Source organism: Trichosurus vulpecula, chromosome 8 (genome assembly GCF_011100635.1).
Source record: "Trichosurus vulpecula isolate mTriVul1 chromosome 8, mTriVul1.pri, whole genome shotgun sequence".
NCBI classification, from domain to species: domain Eukaryota; kingdom Metazoa; phylum Chordata; class Mammalia; order Diprotodontia; family Phalangeridae; genus Trichosurus; species Trichosurus vulpecula.
This window is the reverse complement of record NC_050580.1, coordinates 220,269,784-220,293,776: the sequence shown is the minus strand read 5'-3', so window position 1 is coordinate 220,293,776 and position 23,993 is coordinate 220,269,784. Positions and strand designations below refer to the sequence as shown.

Here is a 23,993-nt window from a genome sequence, read left to right as displayed (position 1 = left end):
AGCTAGCTGTTGGAAGGAGTAATCTCAAGTTCAATAGCAACATTAGTGAGAATCTCTCTAATTGCAAGAGTTTCTTTTTTAAAGTCTACAAATTTTCCAGGAAAAGTGCTTTAATAGGATCTATGTTCAAGGATCTGTGATTTTAATAGTAGGGGCACTCCCTCACAATCCCTTTATGATTCAGTATACAGTTTTCCAGAATTTATGACATTGGTGATTTATCCCTAGAGTTTATAGCACTAGATTTTATCCCCCTGGTTATGAGTTTCTCTGACCTTAGCTGGGTGGTCCATCAGTTAAAAGACAATCTATCATTGCAACCATGTCAGAGCTTAGGTCCCACAGGCCTAGTGACGGACTCTGGTGGAAGATGGAGAAAACAGCCACTATAGAGCTAATCTCCTTCCAATCTAATTTGTGTCTAAATCCATAAGATATGCAGCTAGATGGCGCAGTGGACATAGTGTTGGGCCTGGAATCAGGGAGACTCATTTTCCTGAGTTCAAATCTGACCTCAGATACTTACTAACTCTGTGACCCTGGGCAAGTCGCTTAACCTTGTTTGCTTTAGTTTCCTTAACCGTAAAATGAGCTGGAGAAGGAAACAGCAAACCACTTTAGTATCTCTGCCAAAGAAAAACCCCAAATGAGGTCACGAAAAGTCAGACACAACTAAAAACAACTGAACAAAAAAAAATCCCTTCCTCTTGCCATCTGGTGAAACCAGAAGTTTCACCTCATTAATTGGTTATCACTTTGAGCTGTCATCTTTCTATATCTATATCTATATCTATATCTACATATATCTATATCATGCACTGTAGTATTCCCTTAGGGGAACATAGTCTTCCCTCACAAAAAGCCAACTGTTTTTCCTTCTGACATCTTCACTGCAGAGCATGTGCAAAGAATCCCAACTTAGGGAGCACTTGAGGACACAGCAGGGTGTGCCACAGCTCTGGCATTATCTTGCGCATGAAGTGGCCTAATAAATTCGAACTTCTCCCACAGTTAACGATGGTTATGGGAAGTTTGTAAAAGGAAACACCACCATCATCTTCGAACTCAGTGTTTTCATATACAATGATTCTTTGAGCAGAAATGAACCTATGAATTGTTTTCTTTATACTCAACAAGCAGGCACTTGTCTCTAAATAACAGTCAAATAGCTCTGAGCTTGGTCAGTGTCACCAAGAAATGACGACATAAAAAAGACCTTGTTCAAAAAGTGACAATGTCCATAAGAAATTCAATTTCATTATATTGACCTGCAATTGGTGAAGGAGGCTTTCATGGAGATGCTTGACTTCTAGCCATTTCTCTTCACTGAATTTGGAGTTTTTAGTGCACTCCAAGAGGTAATTTCCTTGTGTTTTTAACTCATTAAGCAAGGATGTCAAGTCTTCTGCTTTCTGTAGGAATTTCTTATATATTTTCAACTGAGTTTTCTTTTCTTGCAAACCATTTTGCAAAGCAAAACCTGATTCTTGTTTCTTCTTTAATTCAGTAAGCATTAGTCTTAAGTCATCTTTGCTTTGTAAGTACTTTTCTCCTTCAAGCTGAATCTTTTCTTGATGGCTATATTTTAACAACAGAAAAATTATACTCATTAGACATTTGATAAAATGGAGTGACACTTTGTATTTTATATATATACATACATCAGACTGTAAGACAATAATATATTTCATTTGTTACTCTCAGAGATATTCCTGGTATTATAACTTTTACACATTTTTCTCAAATGACAGGATTTACACCAGACTCGAAAAGGAAATGATCTGTAGTATTTTTAATAATAATATTTTTGTTATAAAATGGTTTAACCTACGACTATAAACACTCTTCAATTTGGTTTATAGTGTATGTAAATACATTGTTTATTGAATAGGTTTTGCTCTTTTTTCTGATATCTGAAAAGCATTTATTTTTAAGGCTTGATAGAAAATAAAAATCTCAGCCTTTCAAAAGAAAAGTCAGCTTCATTATTATTAATGACATCATTCAAAACTAAGAACTTGAGAATCATTAAAAGAAACTTTTCCTTGGAATTCAGTTTTCAAATTTTTTTTATCAAATAATACTTGTCAAAATTTATACATGATGTATTTATAGTACTTCCTTCAATATTAACAGAGTCTAGCAGAAAAGTGCCAGAGGTTTTATTGGAAAAGAGGGAAGGTAAGTTTGTTATCAATAATCAATAATCTCACAATCAGTATGCAACTTCTATTAAATGCTATTGAATCATGGGAAGGATTTCTAATGGCTGATATGGACAAGGTTTCACTCTACCCCACTCTTGCTGGTGTCCCCAAATTCCTGAACTATTATTCTGCAGATTATCAATATCAGGATACTTTTTACAACTTTGTCATTTGATGCAGGGAGATGATGATAACAATGAATGCATTCTTTTTTTACCTCAGGTATGTGTTGGCTAAATGGATAGTGTGGTCCCACTGATTCTTGATATCAGACAGAGTATCCTGAACCAGAGATGCCTTGCTCTTCTCACCCAAACTCATGATATTTTGTATTTTGACATCCCCTTCAGGTTTAAGTAAAATGATTTCCTAAAATATAAACAAACAAACAAATAAGTAACAGCACAACAGGCAGCTAGGTGGTATAGTGGATAGAGTATCAGGCCTGGAATCAGAAAGCCTCATCTTCCTGAGTTCAAATCTGGCCTCAGACGCTTCCAAGCTGTGCAAGTCACTTCACCCTGTTTCCTTAGTTTCCTCATGCGTAAAATGAGCTGGGGAAGGAAATGGCAAACTACTCCAGAATCTTTGCAAAGAAAATCCCAAATGGGGTCACAAAGAGATGGACACAACTGAAACAATCCAACAACACTACACCATAATCTCATTTACCTTTTGTTTTATTATTAGTGGCTCCCCAACTTTTTGTACCAAAGGTCCTTCTAGCATTTAACTAAATTTCCAAAAAAAAAGCCTTTTCATTTTGTATATGTTCAATTGTCAATTATGCTTTACACAGACTGGATGTTAGTCATTCAATAAATATGCTTATTTTGTGTATTCATATTTCTGTCCTCTCCCAGCCTATATTATTCATCAAGTTATTTCTTTCTCATATTCAACTGCCCCCTCCCAAATTTGTATATTTAAAAAGTACCTAAGGCACCTAGCCTTTTCCCACATGACATTTATATTACAGATATATTGATATTTAAACCATATAAAACTTATTTTGTTTCAATCTAAAAAATGTATATGACCTCCCAAATCTAATCTGCCTCTACTCTGACCCATCCCACAATTCATTTTTCCCTTGTTCCCATTTTACTCTGCAAAATCAAGTTTTTTCCTGCTCTGATATTTGGAAACTGCCCAAAACTCACCTCTTTCAGGTGCCATTTGGTTCCAATCACTTCAGGACTTCTCATCAGCTTTTCCCCACTCTTCTTCATCCTATCGTCCTCTACAACGCTTAGCCAAACTTATCTTTGCATACAACTATAGTTGATTTTTGTGTATTGCATGTATTTTTATTTTTCTCTTCACCAACAGTGAAGTCAAGAGACTTACTTTGCTCCTGACCTTGGTACTCAGTAAATATTAATGCGCAAATAATGCTAGCTCATTTTTACATTGTGCTGTCAGATTTACAAAGCACTTTATAAATATTATCTTAGTTTATCATCACAACAACCCAGGGAGGTGGGTGGTATTATTGTCCCCATTTTATAGATGAGAAAATTGAGTTAAGCGAAGGTTTGCAGAGGGTTCACATAGCTAGTCAATATCTGAGGCAAAATTTGTACTGAGGTCTTCCGGTCTCCAAGTTCACACTGCAATCTAGTTGCAGAACAAGGACAAATTTCCCTTAGCAAGACTTTCGATGTCAAATTCTTCTCTCTCTCAAAAATGCCTTTTCCTAAGCAAAGTCCCACATACTGTGATTTAAGCTCATTTACAATTATTCTGTTCCTATTGGTCACTACTCTCTCTAAGAGAGGGAAGTCTATTATATAATTGAAGCACTTGATGGCCTTCTACCCTACAGGCTTAATGATATTAATTCCTTTAACATTTCCTCAAAGACTATTTCACAACCACTTTAATCATTTTTTCAGAGCTCTCCTATGAAACTACCTCAAATGTGAGTTCCCGAGGAGCTCCCAAAGCCCCTAGCTAATTGTAGTACCTTTATTTTTTGGATCCTTTCTTCAAGAGGCATTTTGCCTTCAGTTGAATTCAAAACCATGAGTGACTCTTTAATCCCCATTATCCAAGAAAATACATCATGTACAAGGTCTTCAAAGCTCTGGTCTTCAGCAGGAGGAGACTGATGATTTCCTATTTCACATACTTGCGTTAGAAATGTCTCATATTCCTCAATCAAACGAGTTGATTTTACCACTATTTCTTCTTTAATAAGACCAAACTTCTTTAATGAGTTGTTCAACTGAGCAAAAGATTCAAATAGTTGCCTGGAAAATTCCAAATACAAAAAATCAAGTTCATGTTATCTTCTTTACCACAGAGGAATTTGGTCTTTTTAGGCAAGATATTTGATAAAAAGTCAGGGCTACCTTTTTCTAGTTAATGCTTGGAAGAAAAAATTACACTTGTTTTCTACTCCAGTCTCTTTCCATTTTTCCTCTTGATTCATTAGCCATTTATTCAAGCTCATGTAGTCATCTTGAAGCCTGAAATAAAAGTATAACATAGCTACAGTGCTGGATTTGCAAATGCAGTGGAACTTCCTTTTAAATGCTGGCATGGCTCCAACCTTATGGTTAAGCTATGTCATAGACTTCCTCAAAGCAGCAGCTAGAATTTAGGGAAGACTAATTTGAAGCCTATTAGAACCTGAGCAATGATGAGCCATGTTCTATTGTATTAAAACAATTAGGATTAAATGGACACATTATAAAAGGACAGGAGTGAAATTTCAATAACTTCTTTTTAAAAGAAGTGAGGGGAAAAAATAGGAGGAAAAAACAACACCTCATTCAATATCACTTTTAATAAAAATCAGCATTGACAGCTATGATGGCCATATTTGCCATATATTTACAACAATAGGTAACAATGAAGAGTGTACTAAGAGTTAACAAATATGAGTTGCCTGGTGAACATGCATAGCTATGAGTCTTTAAAAGCTTTGGCCCGATACTGGCCTCTCAAGATGTGGATTACTCCTCAAATGGTGGGGGAATTTCCAAATTGCCGTATCACCCCTTGAGTCAACCCCAGGTTAAAAGAAGAAGGATTTGTTTTATCTGTCATGTGGTTTCTGTACATCTCTGCTGCCCCTATGGATCACTATACTGTAAGAGAGCATCTATATGAGAAGGGTTAAATAATTTATCGTTTACATAATCATACACATACATATATATAGAAATACACTTCTTTTACTACCTAAGTAACTGTTGTAAGCAGTCATGAAGTCCATTGGCTTGCGTCTGACATGTGAATTTCATTTTCTGTAGTTCCAATTCCTGAGTCATGATCCAGTCATTCAGCTGTTCAACACTTGCCTTGGGCAGATGCCTTTTTACATTATTCAGTGCAGTTTCTACTTGTTGTATGTCCTTGCTTCTTCCCTCAAAGGTTAGGAAATCCTTAATAAAGGCACAAAGTATGAGAGAGAGAGACAGAGAGAGAGACAGAGAGAGAGAGAGAGACTTCCCATGCATTTATTCCTTTTACTTTCTTTCTCTTCACAAGTCCTTATTCCTTGGCCAGTCTATATATGGATGGGACCCATCTCTAAATAGGCTACTACATTACAATGATAATTCTTGATTTTCTGCATAACAGAGTACCACAGAGATGGTAAGAATCCAAAATGGTGAATGACCAAAATGATACTTCTACTTAGACATGGCGGTGGATTCTTATACTGATGTTTCCAAATGGGTATGCACTTCTGCCATTCTGGAAAATACTTAACTGTGTGAATCTAAGCAATGATCTTCTCTATTAAACTTTCCCTAGAGCAGATATTACGGTTAAGTGCTGGGATTTCAAGTGCTGAGGTGTAGATGACATGCCATTGCATAAACTAAACACGATTACTGCAATAAAATAAGCACATAAGTAAGGTATTACTGAGGCAGATAATTAAGCAGAGTGCCTCAAGTGCTCTCAAGAAACATAAAAGCATCATTTGCCAAAGGTAAATGGCAATATACCCAACCCACCCAAGGAAAATCACAAGTTGATGACATTGTGTGTTTTTATAGCTTTATCCTTACTGTCTAAAATAATTTCTTTCTATTGCTATTTTTTAAAAAGACTAATAAAACTGTCAGGGTTGAAAAAATGGCCATGGGCATAGGGACATGACAACAGATTCAGGAGCATCTTCTTTCAAAGTATAGGTTTAGGGCCTATATCATGTACCTTAATTTTTAAATCCTGGAATATCTTGACATACCCAACAAACCAAGCAAAATCAAATTGAAATTGTAACTCATAATATTCATGGAGAAGCTTCAGACATTTATTTGCACCTGTAGAGAGTAAATCTGGTACTTCCATGAATCTACATTAGTTATCCGGGTGGGGGACTAGAGTAAAATATATTTTGTGGAGAAATTGATAGAAGCAAATTGTCAAAACATTAGAATATAAGCTAATTGTGCACCGGATTTTTTTTTTACTCTTCATACTTCTATCCCTAGCACCTAGCACAATGCCTAACGTATAATAGGTGCTTAGTACAGACCAAGGAGGTATGGACTAGCAAAGTTCAACACAAGAAAAGGCAGCAATTTCCCTTATCTGCCACTTAAAATGCCAAGGAGCATTCGGTTCTTTCATCAAAAAGGAGGGGAGCCTGCAATCACAGCACATGGTTGCTAATTCAGCCCTTGTTCTCTATATTCCCTAAGTCATAGACTTGTTAATTAGGTATACCTACTAAACCACAAAGCATAACCTTGGATGGCAGCTCATGCTCGTCAGAAGAGAACTAGTATGGTAGGAGGTATAGCACCAGGACGAGCCCCAAACCTATCACAAGAAGGGACCTTTGTTGAGGGTGGGGATACTCACACAGTACAAGGGCAATTGGGGAAGATGGACACATTGAGGTAAGTCCACTGGAGCCTGAATACAGTTAGGTGCCCAATGCGAGGGAAGTGGGTGGGTTCTTCTAAGGTTCTTATCTGGATCAAAAAAGACCAGGTGTTGAGGGCTAGGGCCAGGGATCTTGGACCTGGGGTCAAGGTTCAGGACTGATGCTAACTCATGCCAGAGAGATGCAAGGAGAAACTAGTAACTAGCTGATATTCAAACTCCCTGCTAGAGGGAAAAGGGACTTTTACTGCTAGTCCTATTCTGACAGAGTGCCTGGGGATGTTTTTAAGCTTCTTTGTTCACCAGATTGGGGAAGCTCTCATATTTCTTACCCCATCTGCTTATACTTTGAATACCAGGCCTTCACCATTCTCTCCATCATTTCCACCACAAACAAACAAACAAAAAAAAATGATTAAAACCGATTCATGCCTTACGTTAAGTTTCTGCAGCTTTTCCTCCACACTCTTTTTAGTTTCTGGTGGTTCAAAACACTCCTTAAGGGACAACTGAATGTTGTTAAACCCATCATCAAAATTTTTGCACTGATCTGCAAAAAGGCATTTAAAAGCTTATTTTATATATGTGTTAACACAAAGTAATCAATATTACTTGTTAACGTGAGCAACTTTGAATCATGCCTCCCAGGTTAATGGTGCAAATGGAAATTGACAAAGGATTCTACATACTCATAATGCATTATTATGTTTTACAATTATCTATATGTGTTCCTATGGAGTTCAATTGGGCAAGAGATTAAAATACTGTAGTTTCCTTGAAGATTCAAATACAATGGTACTTTACAAAATCTTATCTAAACTTTGTATCATCCTGAGCAGTGAGCACAATCTTTTGCAGGTAGTAGGTACTTCATCAATGTTTATTAAATTGATTTGTTGCCAACTGATGATAGAGAACATTTGGGGACCCTTGGTAAGGAAGCTTAGAATTCCTTATGCCAATGGATCTATACATACACACAGTCCCTCTCTCTACCTTTCTCTACTAATATCCTTACTGATCCCATCTGAACCAAAACCTCATCCCCAAAGTGGGATCATAGGATAAGACCCACTGAACACAACTTTATATACATATGGGATCAACCTTACATACATACAGGCTTCAAACACCATAACCCTAATCTCACTGAATGGGAAGGTCATGTCACATATCTAACAAGCCAGAGAATTATGACCAGAAAAATCCTTGGAGTAATTATCTAGTACAACTTTTTTTCATTTTAGAGATGAAGATATAGGGTTGTTGTTGTTGTTTAGTTGTATCTGACTCTTTGTGACCCCCTCTTTGAGGTTTTCTTGGCAAAGATATTGGAGTAGTTTGCCATTTCCTTCTCCAGCTCATTTTTACACATGAGGAAACTGAGGCAAGCAGGATTAAGTGACTTGACCACAGTCACACAGCTAGAAAGTGTCTGAGGTCGAATTTGAACTCAGGTCTTCCTGACATCAGGCCCCACACTTATCCACTGCTCCTCCTAGCTGCCTCTGAGGATATAGTAACTTCATGCAGTTATTTGTTTGTGGTCACACTACTAGTTAAAAACTTAACCAGAATTGAAACCCCAATTGCTAAGCAATTATTCTCAAGTAAATTTTCCCAAAGACCAAAATGATAAATTCAGAACCAGGCTTCTTGGATGACTCCCGTTAAAGGTGAACCTTTCTAAAAACAAATGTTAAAAATTGTTTTTACATGCAACCAGGAAAAAAGATATACAGGCAATGGGTTATAGAAATCTGTCTGGCCCTGCAAGAAAGTAAGGGGGAAGGGGATAAGGGGAGGGGTGATAGAAGGGAGGGCAGACTGGGCAAAGGGGCAATCAGAATATATGCCATCTTGGGGTGGGGGGAGGGTAGAGATGGGGAGAAAATTTGTAACTCAAATCTTGTGGAAATAAATGCTGAAAACTAAAAATAAATTAATTAATCTTAAAAAAAATAAAAAAAAAAAGATGAACCTTGAATTAGACTTTACATTCAGATTATCAGACATACATTAAAATAAGCAAACCTGAGTAAGACTTTGTTACACATCTGAGCAGCTGGGTGGTACAGTGGTTAGAGGGCAGAACTTGGAGTCAGATATACCTGATTTTTGAATCGGGCCTCGGATAATTCCTGTGTGACCTTGGACAAGTTACTTAATGGCCCTTAACCTCAATTTCTTTATCTGTAAAATGTTATTCTAAGCATCATATGGGCAGCTAGGTGGCACAATGGATAGAGTATTTGGCTTGGAATCAGGAAGACTCCCCTTCATGAGTTCAAATCCGGCCTCAGACACTTTCTAGCTGTGTGACCCTGGGCATGTCGCTTAACCCTGTTTGCCTCAGCTTCCTCATCTTTAAAATGAGCTGGAGGAGAAAATGGTAAACCATTACAATATCTTTGCCAAGAAAACCCCAAATGGGGCCCCAGAAAGTCACAACTGAAATGACCAAACAACAAGAAGCATCAAATTGAGGTAATATGAGAATTAGAGTGCTTTGAAAACCTTAAAGTATTACATAAATGTTAGTTCATTATTAGTTTTGCTTACCATTCAGTAGATTAGAAAAATGGTCTTGCAAAGTACGTTTCTTAGTACTAAATAAATCATTGATGCTTTCATACTGCTTCTTCAGTTCAGAGAGTTCAGGAGTCAGACAACCTATCTGATTCTCAAGAAGTGTCATATTATGCTTCTGCTGGAGAATTTGCTGCTGTATCTCCTAGAAAGATAGAAGGACAGATAGATAGATCTCAGACTAGGCTTCATACTCCATCCAACCATCCACCTAGACTATCTTGCCATGTGTCTTGTCATTTATCCCAATTCTCTCTACCTAGAACAATGCCCTTCTAGCTGGATTTCCAAAAACCTTATCTTCAGTCCTTGGGAAGTAAATCTCCTTAGTTTTGGAACATGTGCCCTGTGGCTGAGCGATAAATGAGTAAGTGTAAACTGGCCTAGTCCACAGTATATATGAGGTCCTGGAGCTGCTCATGCTTCATGTCCCATTCAGACAGCCAAACCCTACCCCTTCCTCCTATCTTTCCCATTGCTCTGAATATAGCAATAAAATCACTGATTCTGGAAAAGATGTGGTAACGCTTTATGGGTCAATTTGTCATCTATCTAGACCTAAACTCCTTTCTTTGATCACAATTTTCTTGTACGTTTTGTCTCTCTTTGTTCAAGTGTAAGCTACTTAAGTGTAAAGATGGTTTCAGTCAACCCTACTGTTATGCCAGGCACAGTACCAAGCACTGGGGTTACAAAGACAGGCATAAAACAGTCACTACCCTTGAGGAGCTCACATTCTAATGAGGGAAGACAACACAAAAAAGAAACTATGAAAGGGATGGGGGCGGTGGGAAGATTTCCCTTTTGTACTTACATCCCCAGTATGCAGCACAGTGCCTAGCACATAGCAAGTACTTAAGAAATGCTTTGCCATTCATTAATTCACTCATTCATTCATTCATTAATAGACCTTAGAAAAAACTCAATATATGCAAAACAATATAAATTTCAATTGCTTTTAAAAAGAGTTGTTGAATTGCTTTCTCTGTGTTGGAAAATATCTAAAGGTGAGGGAATTTAAGACACAATAATTAGTTAAAATCTGTAAAACAATTTGAAGGTGAAAGTACTCCATATGCATGAAATATTTTTCTCATCTTTCCAATGACCTTTAGTATTTTCTTCCCATCAATTTTAATTAATCTAAATGGATCGGAACTAACTGTGAGAAGGAATCTGAATTACAGGAGAGGTAAAGTTGACAGTACCTCCAATTTTGTAAAGATCTCTAAACTGTCAGAGGGAGACAGGGCTTTTAAGAGAGATTCAGTCATTCCAATCTGTGTCTTGGCCTGGTCAAGGTCCTCTTTTAGCTCAGCTGTACTGCCATTGAGTTCACTCAGGTTGGATTTGTCCATTAAATGCATTTTTATTTTTTCTATCCTGTTCAAAAAAGACGACTTGATGACCTGAAATTAGGAAAAACATCAAGTAATAGAAAGTATTTTTTCCAACTAAATTTCATGACAATGGCATTATTATGGAATGAATTGAGACTGTCATTATAAAGTGATTTAAATGCCTCTTCAAAATTAGATCTTATTACTCTCCCCTCCAAAGTCTCAATTTTTTCTTTTTCACAGGTACAGCCACCCAAAATGATATCCTTTAAAAAGAAAAAAAAAAATTCAGAAAGTAACATCCTAACCTTTTCTTTTTCTGAGCAGCTAATTTCAATTCTTCTGTATCCATGAAACATTTATTTAAAGATACATTTTATCTAGATACCTGAGATAACCTCATCAATATTCTCAGTTGGACAAAATAGAATTATACAGTTTCTCTTGACAAATGAGAAAACCAAATGGATCAAACTAATTTTTTCTCCAACTAGAAATTCTATGAAACTTAAAAAAGTGTAGAAACTCTGGGGAGAGCCTTTAAACAACCATCTATGGAGATAGCTGAGGAGCACTGTAGTATAGTGAAATAACAGTGCAATTGGAGTTAAGAAGAGATCAGCATGATCATGGATAAGTCACTTCTCTCCCACTTCTCTCATTTTTGGTGTTTATAAGATGGAATAAAAAATATTTATACTACCTCACGGTGTTATTTTAAGGAAAATGCTTTGCAAACCTCCAAGCACTACCTGTGTGTATTTTATTTTAAATGAAAAAAATGATGAAATAATAATAGCTAGCGTTTACACAGCCCTTTAAGGTTTGCAAAGTACTTTATAAATATTATCTCATTTGAGCTTCACAATGAACTTTGGAGGTGGGTACTATTATTATGCCCATCTTACAGATGAGACAACCGAGGCAGGAAGAGGTTAAGGGAATTGTCCAAGATCACACAGCTAGCCAGTGTCTGAGGAAGGATTTGTACTCAGATTGTATTGGCTCCAGCACTCTATCCAGTGCACCACCTAGCAGCCTCTGAAAAGATTAATGAAAAGGGACCTAGATTTGGAGCCCGGAGAGATTTGGGGCAAGTTACCTAAATTATCAAGGGAAGCTGTAGGATGGAGATATAATAATAATATCTGTAGTGCCCACCTTATAGGTCTGCTGTGAGAATTAGATGATATAAATGCCACAAAACTCATATAAGCATTAGATAAATGTTAACTATCAATGTTATAAAATTATATGTTATAACAACAATTCCCCCTCCACACAAGGGGCACTGAAAAAAAATCCTGACTTAAGAATAAAAAAAAAGTGTAATCACAAAAATAATGTATCTGATCAGAGGGAAAATAATTATTTTACAACCATTTTCAAAATTCTGTTATCACCTGAAAAGGGGCAAATTAAAATAATTCCAACATATGTTATTTTTTGTAGAAAGAGAAAAGAAATTGATTGGAAACACGAGTTTATAAATAGTGATCTAGCAGACTTTTAAATGATAATTCTCTTACCTGTAACTCAAGAGGTGGTTCACTGATTTGAAGAAAATCTTGTATTTCAACTAACCTCACACCAAATATCACACTGTTTTGTTCTTGGATTTTTAGCTCTTCCTAAAACACAATTTAAAGAAATAGTGGTATCAACATTTCTTCTTTTAAATTTTATTCATCTCTTATCTTCCAAAATTTAATAGCAATAGCTAATAATAATAACACAATCCATTCATGAGGAAACTGAAGCAGGCAGACAGTAAGTGACTTGCTCAGGGTCATATAGTAAGTGTCTGAGGCCAAATTTGAACTCAGGTTTTCCTGTATGCAGGCCCAGCATTCTATCCATTGTACCACCTAGCTTCCTTTAAAGGACAGAAGAACTAAATCCTGACTTTTAATTTATAAAATATCTCAAATCATTCCTCAAAGTATTTGGTGGCAAAGGAGTGTGGAGTGTGTGTGTGTGTGTGTGTGTGTGTGTACGTGTGTGTGTATGTTAACAGAATATAATATTTACCCAATCACATATAATTTTAAATAAATTAATATATACATATATGCATGTGTGTATATCAGGGGAAAGTTGACATCTCTGTTTCTGAATCATTTATATCCAAATAACAAATTATTGTTTTATTATGACACAGTTTTTAAAGCTTCATCATATCTTTAGAAACTTTTGTGCCTAATTCTAACTTGTATTACAAAAGTTTGATTCCTTGATGCTCTCAGATAATAGGTTCTTTTAATCCCCAAGCTTTAAGCTTTTATGTTCTTTTGAGAGAATATTTTATTTATGCCATCAAAAAGAACCCGCACCCTATCCATGGAAACTTCTAGATGGGCAATGCCATAATCACGATATTTGTCTCTGATGGGCTCCTTAGGGATTTCACAAAAGGGACTGGTTTTTAGGATCAAATAAGATAATAATTGTAAAGAGCTTAACACAGGGCCTGGCACCCAGCTGGTGCTTAATAAGTGCTCGTTCTTCTCTTTACTACCCCCTTCCATTTTGGGATCCATGTAGGGGATTATTAGGGAAATGAAAGACTCCCACTATGGGGGATGGGGGAGAGGGAGAGAGAGAGAAAGAGAGAGAAAGACAGAGAGAGAGACAGAGAGAGAGGAAGAGAGACAGAGCGACAGAGAGAGAGAGAGTTTTGTTATAAGGCACCAATTTTGACACCCATGCTTCACATGTTATATCTTACTTTAAGTTCATCTTACAAATGGACTTTTCTTATTTCTGCGTAGTTACCTGCAGTCTTGTTCTTTCTGTGTCATTCAGCTGGTGGACTTCAACTTTTCTAAGCACTTTTTCAATCCACTCATCAATTATATTTGTTAAATTAAGAAGTTTTTCCCACAAGGCCAGAGCCCTGACCAGATTATCATAATAGTTTTCTGTCTTTTCATTTATCTGCCACAAATTAAAGACAAAATAATATTCTTAGCAATAAAACAATAGGAAAAACATCATTTTAGACAGAGCAATATTTTAAAATAACACTTTGGGATTATCTTCACTTGTCAAATAATTTATTTTACTTATGAATAAAATTATCGGCCTGGCCTTTTATTCACAGTCATTTCTCTGAGAAAAAATAATGGCTAATTTGCTGCAATAGACATGAATTTCAATGCAATTGATCATAATTCTAGAAGCATAAAAAGATGTTCATTTTAAACTCCATATAAATGTATAAATACATATAAATACCTTCAATTTATATTTCAGTAAATGCCACATATGCAATGTGCTATTATTCTACTAGAAGTGGTACAGCATCCAATGACTCTAAATAATACTTTCAAGAAGTACAATTGAAATAATACAGTTAGGTAAAATTCAGTTACTTATCACATACATCAAGCCATCTGTCCACAATAACATTAGCCTCTTTCTCAAAGGGGGGTTCTGCAAAGGTTATCATTTTGTTTAGCTGGAACTGCAAGTTTTTGCAGATCTGGTTTATTTTCTCCACATCTTCTGAGTGTTTATTTAATTCCTCTCTGACTGTTTCAATCTATAAAAAAAAAGATAGAGAAGTGTATTTTAGACCCTTGTCTGTAAGATTATTATATCTTCAATTATACCTCTTAACACAATTATCAGCTGAGTATTGAGTCTTAAAATAAAGCAACGTTATAAAAGTGTTATTCATACTTGAATGTAGTAATAGAATTTCTACTCATTGACTGTTAAATCACCAACTGGGAAGGATTCTACCCATCACTCTAAAACTCTTCAGATATCTTAAGCTATGGGTATATATTTTTTAATTAACCTAGCTTTAGCCCAACCTCAAACTGCTTTCTGTCCTACCTGGTGAATATTCGTAATTTTTATAAAACTATCTTTTTTGCCTAAGTTAAGTAAAATTCAGTAGCATCAAAAATGATTGACATTCCCATCCTCATGGCACTCTAGGTAAGTGTGGTAAGAAATACAAATGCTTTCCGGATTTCTCTTAACTTCTACAAAGTACAAAATAACTTAGGGAGTGAACTACATAACATTTACCTGAAAGAGGTAATTAAAAGCCTAAAGAACAAAATAATACACTAGTAAATTCAATACACTCAAAGTTCATGACTAATGAATCCACCACTCTCAGAGTCTACCACTATGTAAAACTAGAAAATACTGACACCTAGTGCCTATAACCTGACCAAAACAAATAACATTTTCTATAGACAATGGCGTCTACTTTTATACAGGCACAGCCAATTCCTGGAAGAAAAGGATGGGTAAGATGGGGAACTTTTAAAGAGAGACAGGAACTGTGGTTTTTGTTTCACAATGAATGAGAGTTTTACATAATGGCAAAAGATCTTGTTCTGACATTTCCTAAGGTTTGCTAATCCCCAGGCTCTCTATCTTCCTAGTATTTCTTTTACTCTTCTGTCTCTCAGTGAGGTTGGGAATTTGGCATTAGGTACCAAACACTCAGCTTTCTAACGTTCTAAAGAAAGAAGTTCACAGCAGTATCAAATTTCCATCCCATTGGTGAAAACCAGCAGGATGATCTAGTCATTTTCTGGGTTTGTATTAAAAATGGTGTAGCTATGTCAGGACTAAGTGAAAAGTTTTTCAAGAAACTTAAGAAAACTTAGAAAAAAAGTTGTTTTCTGAGGAAAATATAAGCAGTATTCAGTTGACGTGAATGTCCAAATCTTTTACAAGAGTTAATAATTTTACTGCAGTGCTGCGGAGGGTTAGAAATATTAACGTTAAGAAAAGTCAGAAATCCTGTAAATTTTTAAAGAGGCTTACAGATCTCATTTTATCAATTTTTAAACCATCCCTCAAAAAGGCTTTACATTTCATGAACTCAACGTAATAAGCTATTTAAGTGTTTATGTGGAGACAAGCACAGAAGGGAGGGCAGGGAGAAGGAGGAAAATGAAGGGGAAAGGGAAGGAGAAAAAAATAGAGGTGAGGAGAGGAAGAGATTTCCAGAATGGAGTTAAGAACCTCATATGAGAATAGGGGATACAAAATACAAATAAATAACAATAAGTAAGTAAGAAATAATAATAACTGAAGAATAGTAGAAGCAAAGTCCTTCGGAAGGTTCTTGAAGGGAAAAATCTTTGCCAAATAGGGGTGGATTTTACAGAGGAAGTTTTAAACATAGGTAAAAATTAAACAGGCAAATTGAGGGAAGGGAGAGGAAGATATTCCAGGCATGTAACATTAAAGCAGCAAGGAAATTACAATTTTATTCAGTTTCAAACTTCTGCAACATTATTTTAATATAAATTTTCTTTTTTATTGTGAACTTAAATATCAATATAAACACTTTAATAAAGAAAGATCAGAAAAAGAGGATTGAAGATGAAACTATGAGCTTCTATTATGCACAGTTTTATATCATGTATACTATGCTACACTGCATAATTGCAAAACTGTGCCCAATAATGTTTTCCTTATAATATATAAATGAGGCTATGAACATTAGTAGAGTATTAGAGGGAGACTTAAAAGATTAAGTAGAGAACTAATCATTGTAAAATATAGACACTGAATTGCTTGGGGCTGATAAATTTTCTCATTCTCATTTTTTTACTCTTTGGGGAATTTGCTGGTACAGTTACTTGATACTACTGGCAGCATAGGGGAATTTCAGAGGATGGGGGTAGGACTGGAGTGGGATCAATGTAGAAGCTCTTTTCATCTTACAAGGTAAGAAGAATGATAAAACCTGTCATGGAATGACTTATGTTCCCAGACATCCTAGAAGTCTTCCAAACCACAGATGCCCACAAGGGTAGGTTGGTCTGGACTCGGTTTTTAGAATTTTCCCTAGTCAAGAACAACAATCCCAGAAGCGAAATAAGGTTAGATCAAGGTGAAAGTGAGAAATAGCTTTCACTCTATGGCTTCTGTCTGATGATTAGCAATCATCTCTGGTGAAAAGGATAACAGCCACGCATAAACTCAAAACCACAAGACAGTATTACATTACTTCCTTCATTCAAAGGACCAAAGCTAAAAGAAACAGTAATAACTTAAGCTTAAGAGACCCAGATCACAGAATTACAAAATAAATAGCATTGCCCAAACCTTTGAGGCTCACAACAATGACAAGAGGTGAGATTTGCAAGTATTGTTATTTCCATTTTAGAGATAGAAGAATTGAGAGTGAGAAAGCTTAACTAAGTCACTTGCTTAAGGTCATCCTGATAGCAAGCTGTAGAACAAGGTTCAGAACTCTGGGCTTCAGATTCCAAATCCTGTGCTCTTTCCAATAAACCGAGGTTTCTACTGGAGTTTAATTTTCAAGCCCTGGTTAATATATTTGGAGACCCTGTGAATACACTTATTAATAACATCCTCAAAGCCAAAAGTCCTAAGATGATTCCATTCACCTGCATTCATTTAACAAGAATTTATCAAGCACCTATTTTGTCCTTAGGACTCTGAAGATGCCCTTTACTCTTTTTAGCACTGCACCAACAGTTTAACATTCCCTGTCAGCGATTCCACTTTCACTTTTGACACTTTTATGCAAAAATGCAAAGAAAATCAAAGAAGACAAGGAGAAAACTGGCAAAGTAATGCCCCCTTATTTAGAAAGAAAAAGCCACCAACTGCCACCATGCAAAAATTAACATGATTAATCATGCTTTAAGAGCTCACCTTTGCTATTCTCCTCTTCAGATTTTCCTTTCCCATATAAGAAGCCTGCAGTGAGATCACACTCTCTTCTTTGTGGATCAAAGAAGTCAGAATACTTTTGCAATTCTGGTATTGCTTCAGGAGATCCATTGCTCTTTGGCACTGCTCAAGGCTATGAAAAAGAAACATTTATCTTAGGTACGTTTGATTAACATGTTACAATTCTCCCTTTGCAAATGCCAAGCCATTAATTTTGTTCAGTCATTTTCCAGTCATGTCCAAATATTTATGACCCCATTTGGGGGTTGTTTTGGTAAAGATACTGGAGTAGTTTGCCATTTCCTTCTCCAGCTCCTTTCACACATAAGAAAACTGTGGCAAACAGGGTTAGATGATTTGCCCACGGTCAAATGGCTAGTAAGTGTCTTAAGCTGGATTTGAACTCAGGTCTTCCTGACTCTAGGCCCGGCACTCTACCCACTGTGCTAACTATTAATTAGCTATTTAATTAGAAGAAATTCTCCAGTTTAAATAGTTTCACAATATTGAGCTTTACCAACATAAACTAAAAATCAGTGCAGCTATATTTACTTAACAGATTCCAAAGTGAACCACCCCACTAACATTTTCTCTGAACCAACCACTCAGGTAGCAACAGTTATCTTATATTAACTTCAGGGAAAAACACTAGAGAATAACTCCGATTACATTTTCTGTCCAAAATATAATCTCTCCCAAAATGGTCAATCCTTAGTATTACCCAGGGTATTAATTTCGCTTAACTCACTTGTACAATGACTACATTTTGCTAAACCATACCAAGACATGTGAGCTGACAAAGGATGGTGCTTTTGAAACATCTCATTAACAGTACACTTTCATTTTTTTAAACTGTGACTATCCCAGATAGTATTATGGTGTTACGCTCACAATTATTCTACCCAGATCCAGCCATTTCCAAAAGAGGGAACAATCCAATTTTAGGTGACTTAGGTTCTACACAAAGAATTTGTACAACAAAATTCATTGTCACCTAATTTCCTACATTATGGATGTTCTTTTAGTAAGATCTGCTTTCAAACATAATTTTATGGGGGTAAGGATATATCTTTTTATTTTGGAAGAGTACTCTTGCCTTACCATTCTTCAACAGAGGATTTCACATCTTCCCATAAACATGTTGTCTCTTGGCACTGTTGACTTGGGATTTCTCCTTTTCCATCTTTCAATTGTGGAAGAGAACTGGCCATTTTTCTGAGGTAGTTTATCTCCCCTGCATAGTAATCCAGATCCTTCTCCAGTTTGGTTAATGATTTTATCCTTGGTTATAAAAGAAATTTTTTACTGATTAGGGAAAGGGGAAAGGATGCATTTACACAGTGCCTACTATATATTTGGCACCGTGCTAGCACTTTAGAAATATTAGCTCATTTAGTCCTCACAGCAACCCTGTGAGGTAGTCAAGATTTTTAACCCCATTTTACAGTTTAGGAAACTGAGGCACGCAGAGGTTAAGTGTCTTGCTCAGGGTCACACAACTGTTAAGTGTTTGAGGTGGGATTTAAACTCAGGTCTTTCTGACTCCAGGCCCAGTACTCTATCCACTCATCTAGATATTCAACTAAAATTAATAGAAATAATTAGTAATTTCAATAATTATTGGAGTATAGAATAAACTGATACAAATCATCAACCTTTCTGTATATTATCAACAGAACCCAGCAGAAATAGATAGAAAAAATTCCACCCAAAATTACTATAGAAGGTATATGATTACAACAACAAAATACTCTTTACAGAAATAACTGGATTGAAATTATTTGCTCATGATTGAGGAATTATAATAAAAATTATAATATATAATTAATGTAACAAAACTATAATACCTAAATTAATTTATGGAATTAGTGTTATATTGAACTTCCAAAGGGTTACCATATATAACAATTCAAAATAATAACAGAATTCTTCTGAAGGAAAAAAAGGTCAAGATTCTCAATTGAAATTTTTTTCAATGGAAAAGAAAGGGGCCTAAGTGCAACAGATCTCAAACTCTATATACAAAGCAAAATTATCTAAACTATTTAGTACTGGTTTAAAAATAGAAAAGTTGATCAACATATAACAGATTGGGTAAACAAGATCCAGAATCAACTGAACATAGTAGCAAAATGTTCAATAAACCAAAGGATTAATGAAAGAATTATTTTGCTTAACTATGCATATTTGTTTTGAGGTGGGTTTTCTTCATACTACTTTGAGAGGGGGAAGAGATGTGCAGGAGAAAAAATGGATTTTTGGTCATTAAAAAATGAATTTTAATGTGAAAATGAACAATGAAAGACAGCACATATAGGGAAGTAGTCACCAGTAATGGATATTTGGGCCCAGTTTCAAATTCTCAAGGAGGAGGTAGGCTAGAAGGGAGAATTTGAAACTTAAAATTTTAAATTAATATTAATTTTTTACATGTAATTGGGAAATACTTAACAAAATAAATAAAACTATATTGGAAAAATAACAAGATTCAAATCAGAGTTTATGTCTAGCTGGAAAGACTTCATCAATTATTTTAGAATAAATGGAATTCAATTCTTAAAAAAAAGGAAAGGAAACAGGTAAATTAAGACTTAGATGAACATTTCACAACATATGCCACAAGAAGTTCCAAATGGCTACATGACCTAGCTACAAAAGGTCATTTAATAAATTAGAAGAGAATAGAAGGAAATACCATAAAGAAGTTTTGGTTCGAGCAAAGGGAAAGATCCCAAGAATTAAAACAGACAAATTTGGTTACATAAAACTGAAAACTTTTTACAAAAATAAAAAACAAAAGCAGTATAGTCAGAAAAGGGGGGAGAACTGTTAACTGAGGGGAAATAATTATAGTAAGTTTCCTTAATAAAAGCCTGATGTCTAAAAAATAAAAGGAATTGATACAAATATAAAAGAAGCAGAGCCATTCCCCAATAGGCAAATGGTCAAAGGATAGGAACATGCATTTCTTAAGAAGTTCAACCTATCAACAACTATATAAAAAAAAACAATAACCAACATTCCATAACAGTAAGATCCCTAATAGTAAGAGAAATGCAAATAAAACAACTCTGAGATTCTACCTCAAAATGATCTAATTGGCAAAGATGACAAAATTGGAAAATAACAATTACTGGAGGGGCTATGGGAAAATACGCAGACCAATACAATGTGGTGGAGCTGTGAAGTGGTTCAACTATTTTAAAAAGTACAAAACCAAAGTCACTAAACTGTGCACATCCTTTAACTTAGTGATACTACTAGTAAGCAAAACAATCAGAGATACAGAAAAAGAACCATTATGTACAAAAATATTGTAACAGCATTTTTTTCCTGTTGTAGCAAAAAACTGGAAAACAAATTAGATGCCCATCCATAGTGGAACATCTAAAATACTATGGTAAATTCCTCTTATGGAATATTATTGCACCATAATAAATTATGAAAGGCATGAATTCAAAGAAACCTAGGAAGACTCATATGAACTGAGAGCAAAGAGAGCAGAACTAGGAAACCTATTTCTACAATGATCAAACATTGTAAGAACAATTTTGAAAGACTTAAGAACTCTGATCAACCAGCCATTCTGGAGAGCAATTTGGAACTATGCCCAAAGGGCTATAAAAATATGCATACCCTTTGACCTAGCAATACCATTTCTAGGGCTGTATCCCAAAGAGATCACACAAGAGGGAAATGGACCAGTATGCACAAAAATATTTATAGCAGTTCTTTTTGTGGTATCAAAGAATCAAGGGGATGCCCACCAACTGGGAAATGGCTAAACAAATTGTGGCATATGAATGTAATGGAATACTATTGTGCTATAAGAAATGAGGAGCAGATGGACTTCATTATAACCTGGAAAGACTTACATGAACTGATGCTGAGTGAGGGGAGCAGAACCAGGAGGTCATTATACATGATTACAGACACACGCTATCTGTAAGGATTAACTTTGATAGACTTTGTTCTTCTCATCAATGCAAGGTTCAAAGACAGCTCCAAAAGACTCATGGTGGAAAAAGCTATGCACATCCAGAGAAAGAATTACAGAGTCTGAATGCAGATTGAGGCAAACTATTTGCTCTCTTTTTTTCCCTTCTTTTCTGGTTTTGTTTCTTCTTTCTCATGATTCATTCCATTGGTTATAATTCTTTACAACTGGACTAATACATAAATAACTTCAATGTGAAGGTATATGTAGAACCTATAGCAGATTACATGCTGTCTTGGGGGGGAGGGGGAGGAGAGGAAAGGAGAAAAAATTTGGAACTCAAAAACTTGGGGAACTGAGTGTTGTAAACTAAAAATAAAAAAATAAATTAAAAAAAAAAGAAAAAAAAGAACTCTGTTCAATATGATGACCAATCACATTTCCAGAAGACTGATGTGGATGCATTTACTGTAACCTCTTGGTGGAGAGGAGATGGCCTATTGGTGCAGAAGAAGACCAACATTTTCAGAACAACACAAATTTGATTTACTTGACTACATATATTTGATACAAAGGAGGGCTTTTAGTTGGATGTTGGAGGAGTAGTTGAGGGAAAGTGAGAGTGAGAGAGCAAAAAGAAGGAAAGAAATGAACACCAACATTCAAAAATCCATAGAAGAAAGCTCAGCAGGGGATGTGGACAAGCAAGGCAATTTTGGCACCAATAAGATAAATCTGACATAGAAATAGATATATACATACATATATATATATAAGTAAACATATAAATATGCATATGTACATGTATATATTTATATATATACATTAAAAAGAAACAAACTATATAATGGATTCATGTACAATTCTCTTTTTCTGGTCCTATTTACATATGGAGTTATTCATACTTGTTGATGATTCATAATTTTTAACAAACTTTTCAAAAATGACAATAGTTATTTGAGAATAATTAGAATATAGTATAATTATGTACGTATATGAGTGTACATTTATGCAAACAAATATGTAACGGCATTTTAAAGCTAGTATATTGTAAAACAGCATATGTATGTGTGTATGTGTGTATATACATATATATCCTTTTTGATAGATTAAAAATATGATATTCAGAGACAATAACTTGTTTACAGTCATACAGAAGTGTCAGAACTGATACCTGAACCCACATGTTCTAATTCTAGAGTCCCATACTCTTCCTACGAAACCAGAAACCTACACTGTTTTTAGATTCTAATAGAAAGTTACTACTCACCTCTGTTTCACTGCTGGAATTGTTGGATCTTTGAGGCCAATTTTATTGATCTGCTCCTGAATATATTTAATGTTTTTAATGATCTCATTATTTTTGGCAATAAAAACCTCTAATAACTGGTCTTGTTCAGTGAAATCCTCAGGTTCATTATGGCCATGGGTCTCATCTATCATTTTGGAGAAAACTTCAATAAGTTTTTCACAGCAAATATCTTCACCCTGCTCAGCATTTTTTAAGCTTATATCAAGCATTTTCATACGCTGATCCAAACATCTGGCCTCATCTTTCATTAGTGGAATTTTTTTCTTCACATCTTCTATTGTCCAGGTGTTGACTTGCACCACAGGTACATCTGATGTTGAAAAATCTGTTGCAGCCTGAATAGAAAGTTTAGCTTTTCTCAGGGAGGCCAAAAAGTCCTCAAGAGCTTTGAGGGCTATTTCAGTGTTCTGCATTTTGTGGTTCATTTCTTCAAATTGTGTTTTATATTTTGCTATAATGTTCTGAGTTGCATGAAGATCCACTGGGTTAAATTCATTTGATGCATCACTGCCTAGATGTTCCAAATTACTACATAATTCAATTTGTTTCGCTATGCTACTCTGGATATCCTGAAATAAAGGTAAGAATACCTTAGAACGTAGACAAAGAAAGACAGATGGCATGTAATGAATAAGCAAAATTATGAGACTAGGTTTGAACTTGAAAAATATTCTGGAATTTAAACAAAGGTGAGAGCATGGATGTAATGGAATGTTCTAATTTAATCATGTGATATCCTCTCCAATAATCTTACCCCAAGGAAAACAAACCAATACACCAATAAAGTAAAAAAGCAATAATAGCAGACATAACTGAAATGTTTGTGATTTTCATTAGCTACATAGTACCTTCCCCTCCTTCCTCTTCTCTCTCCTCCCCTATTCCCTCCTCCCCAAAAAACAAACAAAAAACAACCACCATCTTGGATAAAATGAGAGTTTGAAGAATTTAGATGAGCCAAATAATAAAAAGTAAAAGTATCTTGGCTAAAGCCAATGTGTTAAGGATATCATGATGCCAATGTTAATCAGTCAATAAGCATTTGCCAGGCACTGTGGGGATTGGGGATA

General features: G+C 35.4%; 1 protein-coding gene across 1 annotated transcript in view; it reads right to left on the bottom strand.

Moving 5' to 3' along the window:
- The window catches only part of SYNE2 (spectrin repeat containing nuclear envelope protein 2), a 430,582-nt gene that overhangs the window by 251,742 nt on the left and 154,847 nt on the right, over positions 1–23,993 (bottom strand). Inside the window, exons 30-43 of the mRNA XM_036734278.1 lie at positions 22,882–23,492; positions 18,776–18,955; positions 17,657–17,807; positions 14,379–14,537; positions 13,769–13,930; positions 12,523–12,624; positions 10,862–11,062; positions 9,627–9,798; positions 7,502–7,614; positions 5,400–5,602; positions 4,565–4,681; positions 4,177–4,462; positions 2,425–2,576; positions 1,269–1,578 (exon numbers count right to left, since the gene is read on the bottom strand). Of these exons, the coding sequence (XP_036590173.1) occupies positions 1,269–1,578; positions 2,425–2,576; positions 4,177–4,462; positions 4,565–4,681; positions 5,400–5,602; positions 7,502–7,614; positions 9,627–9,798; positions 10,862–11,062; positions 12,523–12,624; positions 13,769–13,930; positions 14,379–14,537; positions 17,657–17,807; positions 18,776–18,955; positions 22,882–23,492 (2,919 nt within the window). The remainder of the gene's footprint in view (positions 1–1,268; positions 1,579–2,424; positions 2,577–4,176; positions 4,463–4,564; positions 4,682–5,399; positions 5,603–7,501; positions 7,615–9,626; positions 9,799–10,861; positions 11,063–12,522; positions 12,625–13,768; positions 13,931–14,378; positions 14,538–17,656; positions 17,808–18,775; positions 18,956–22,881; positions 23,493–23,993) is intronic.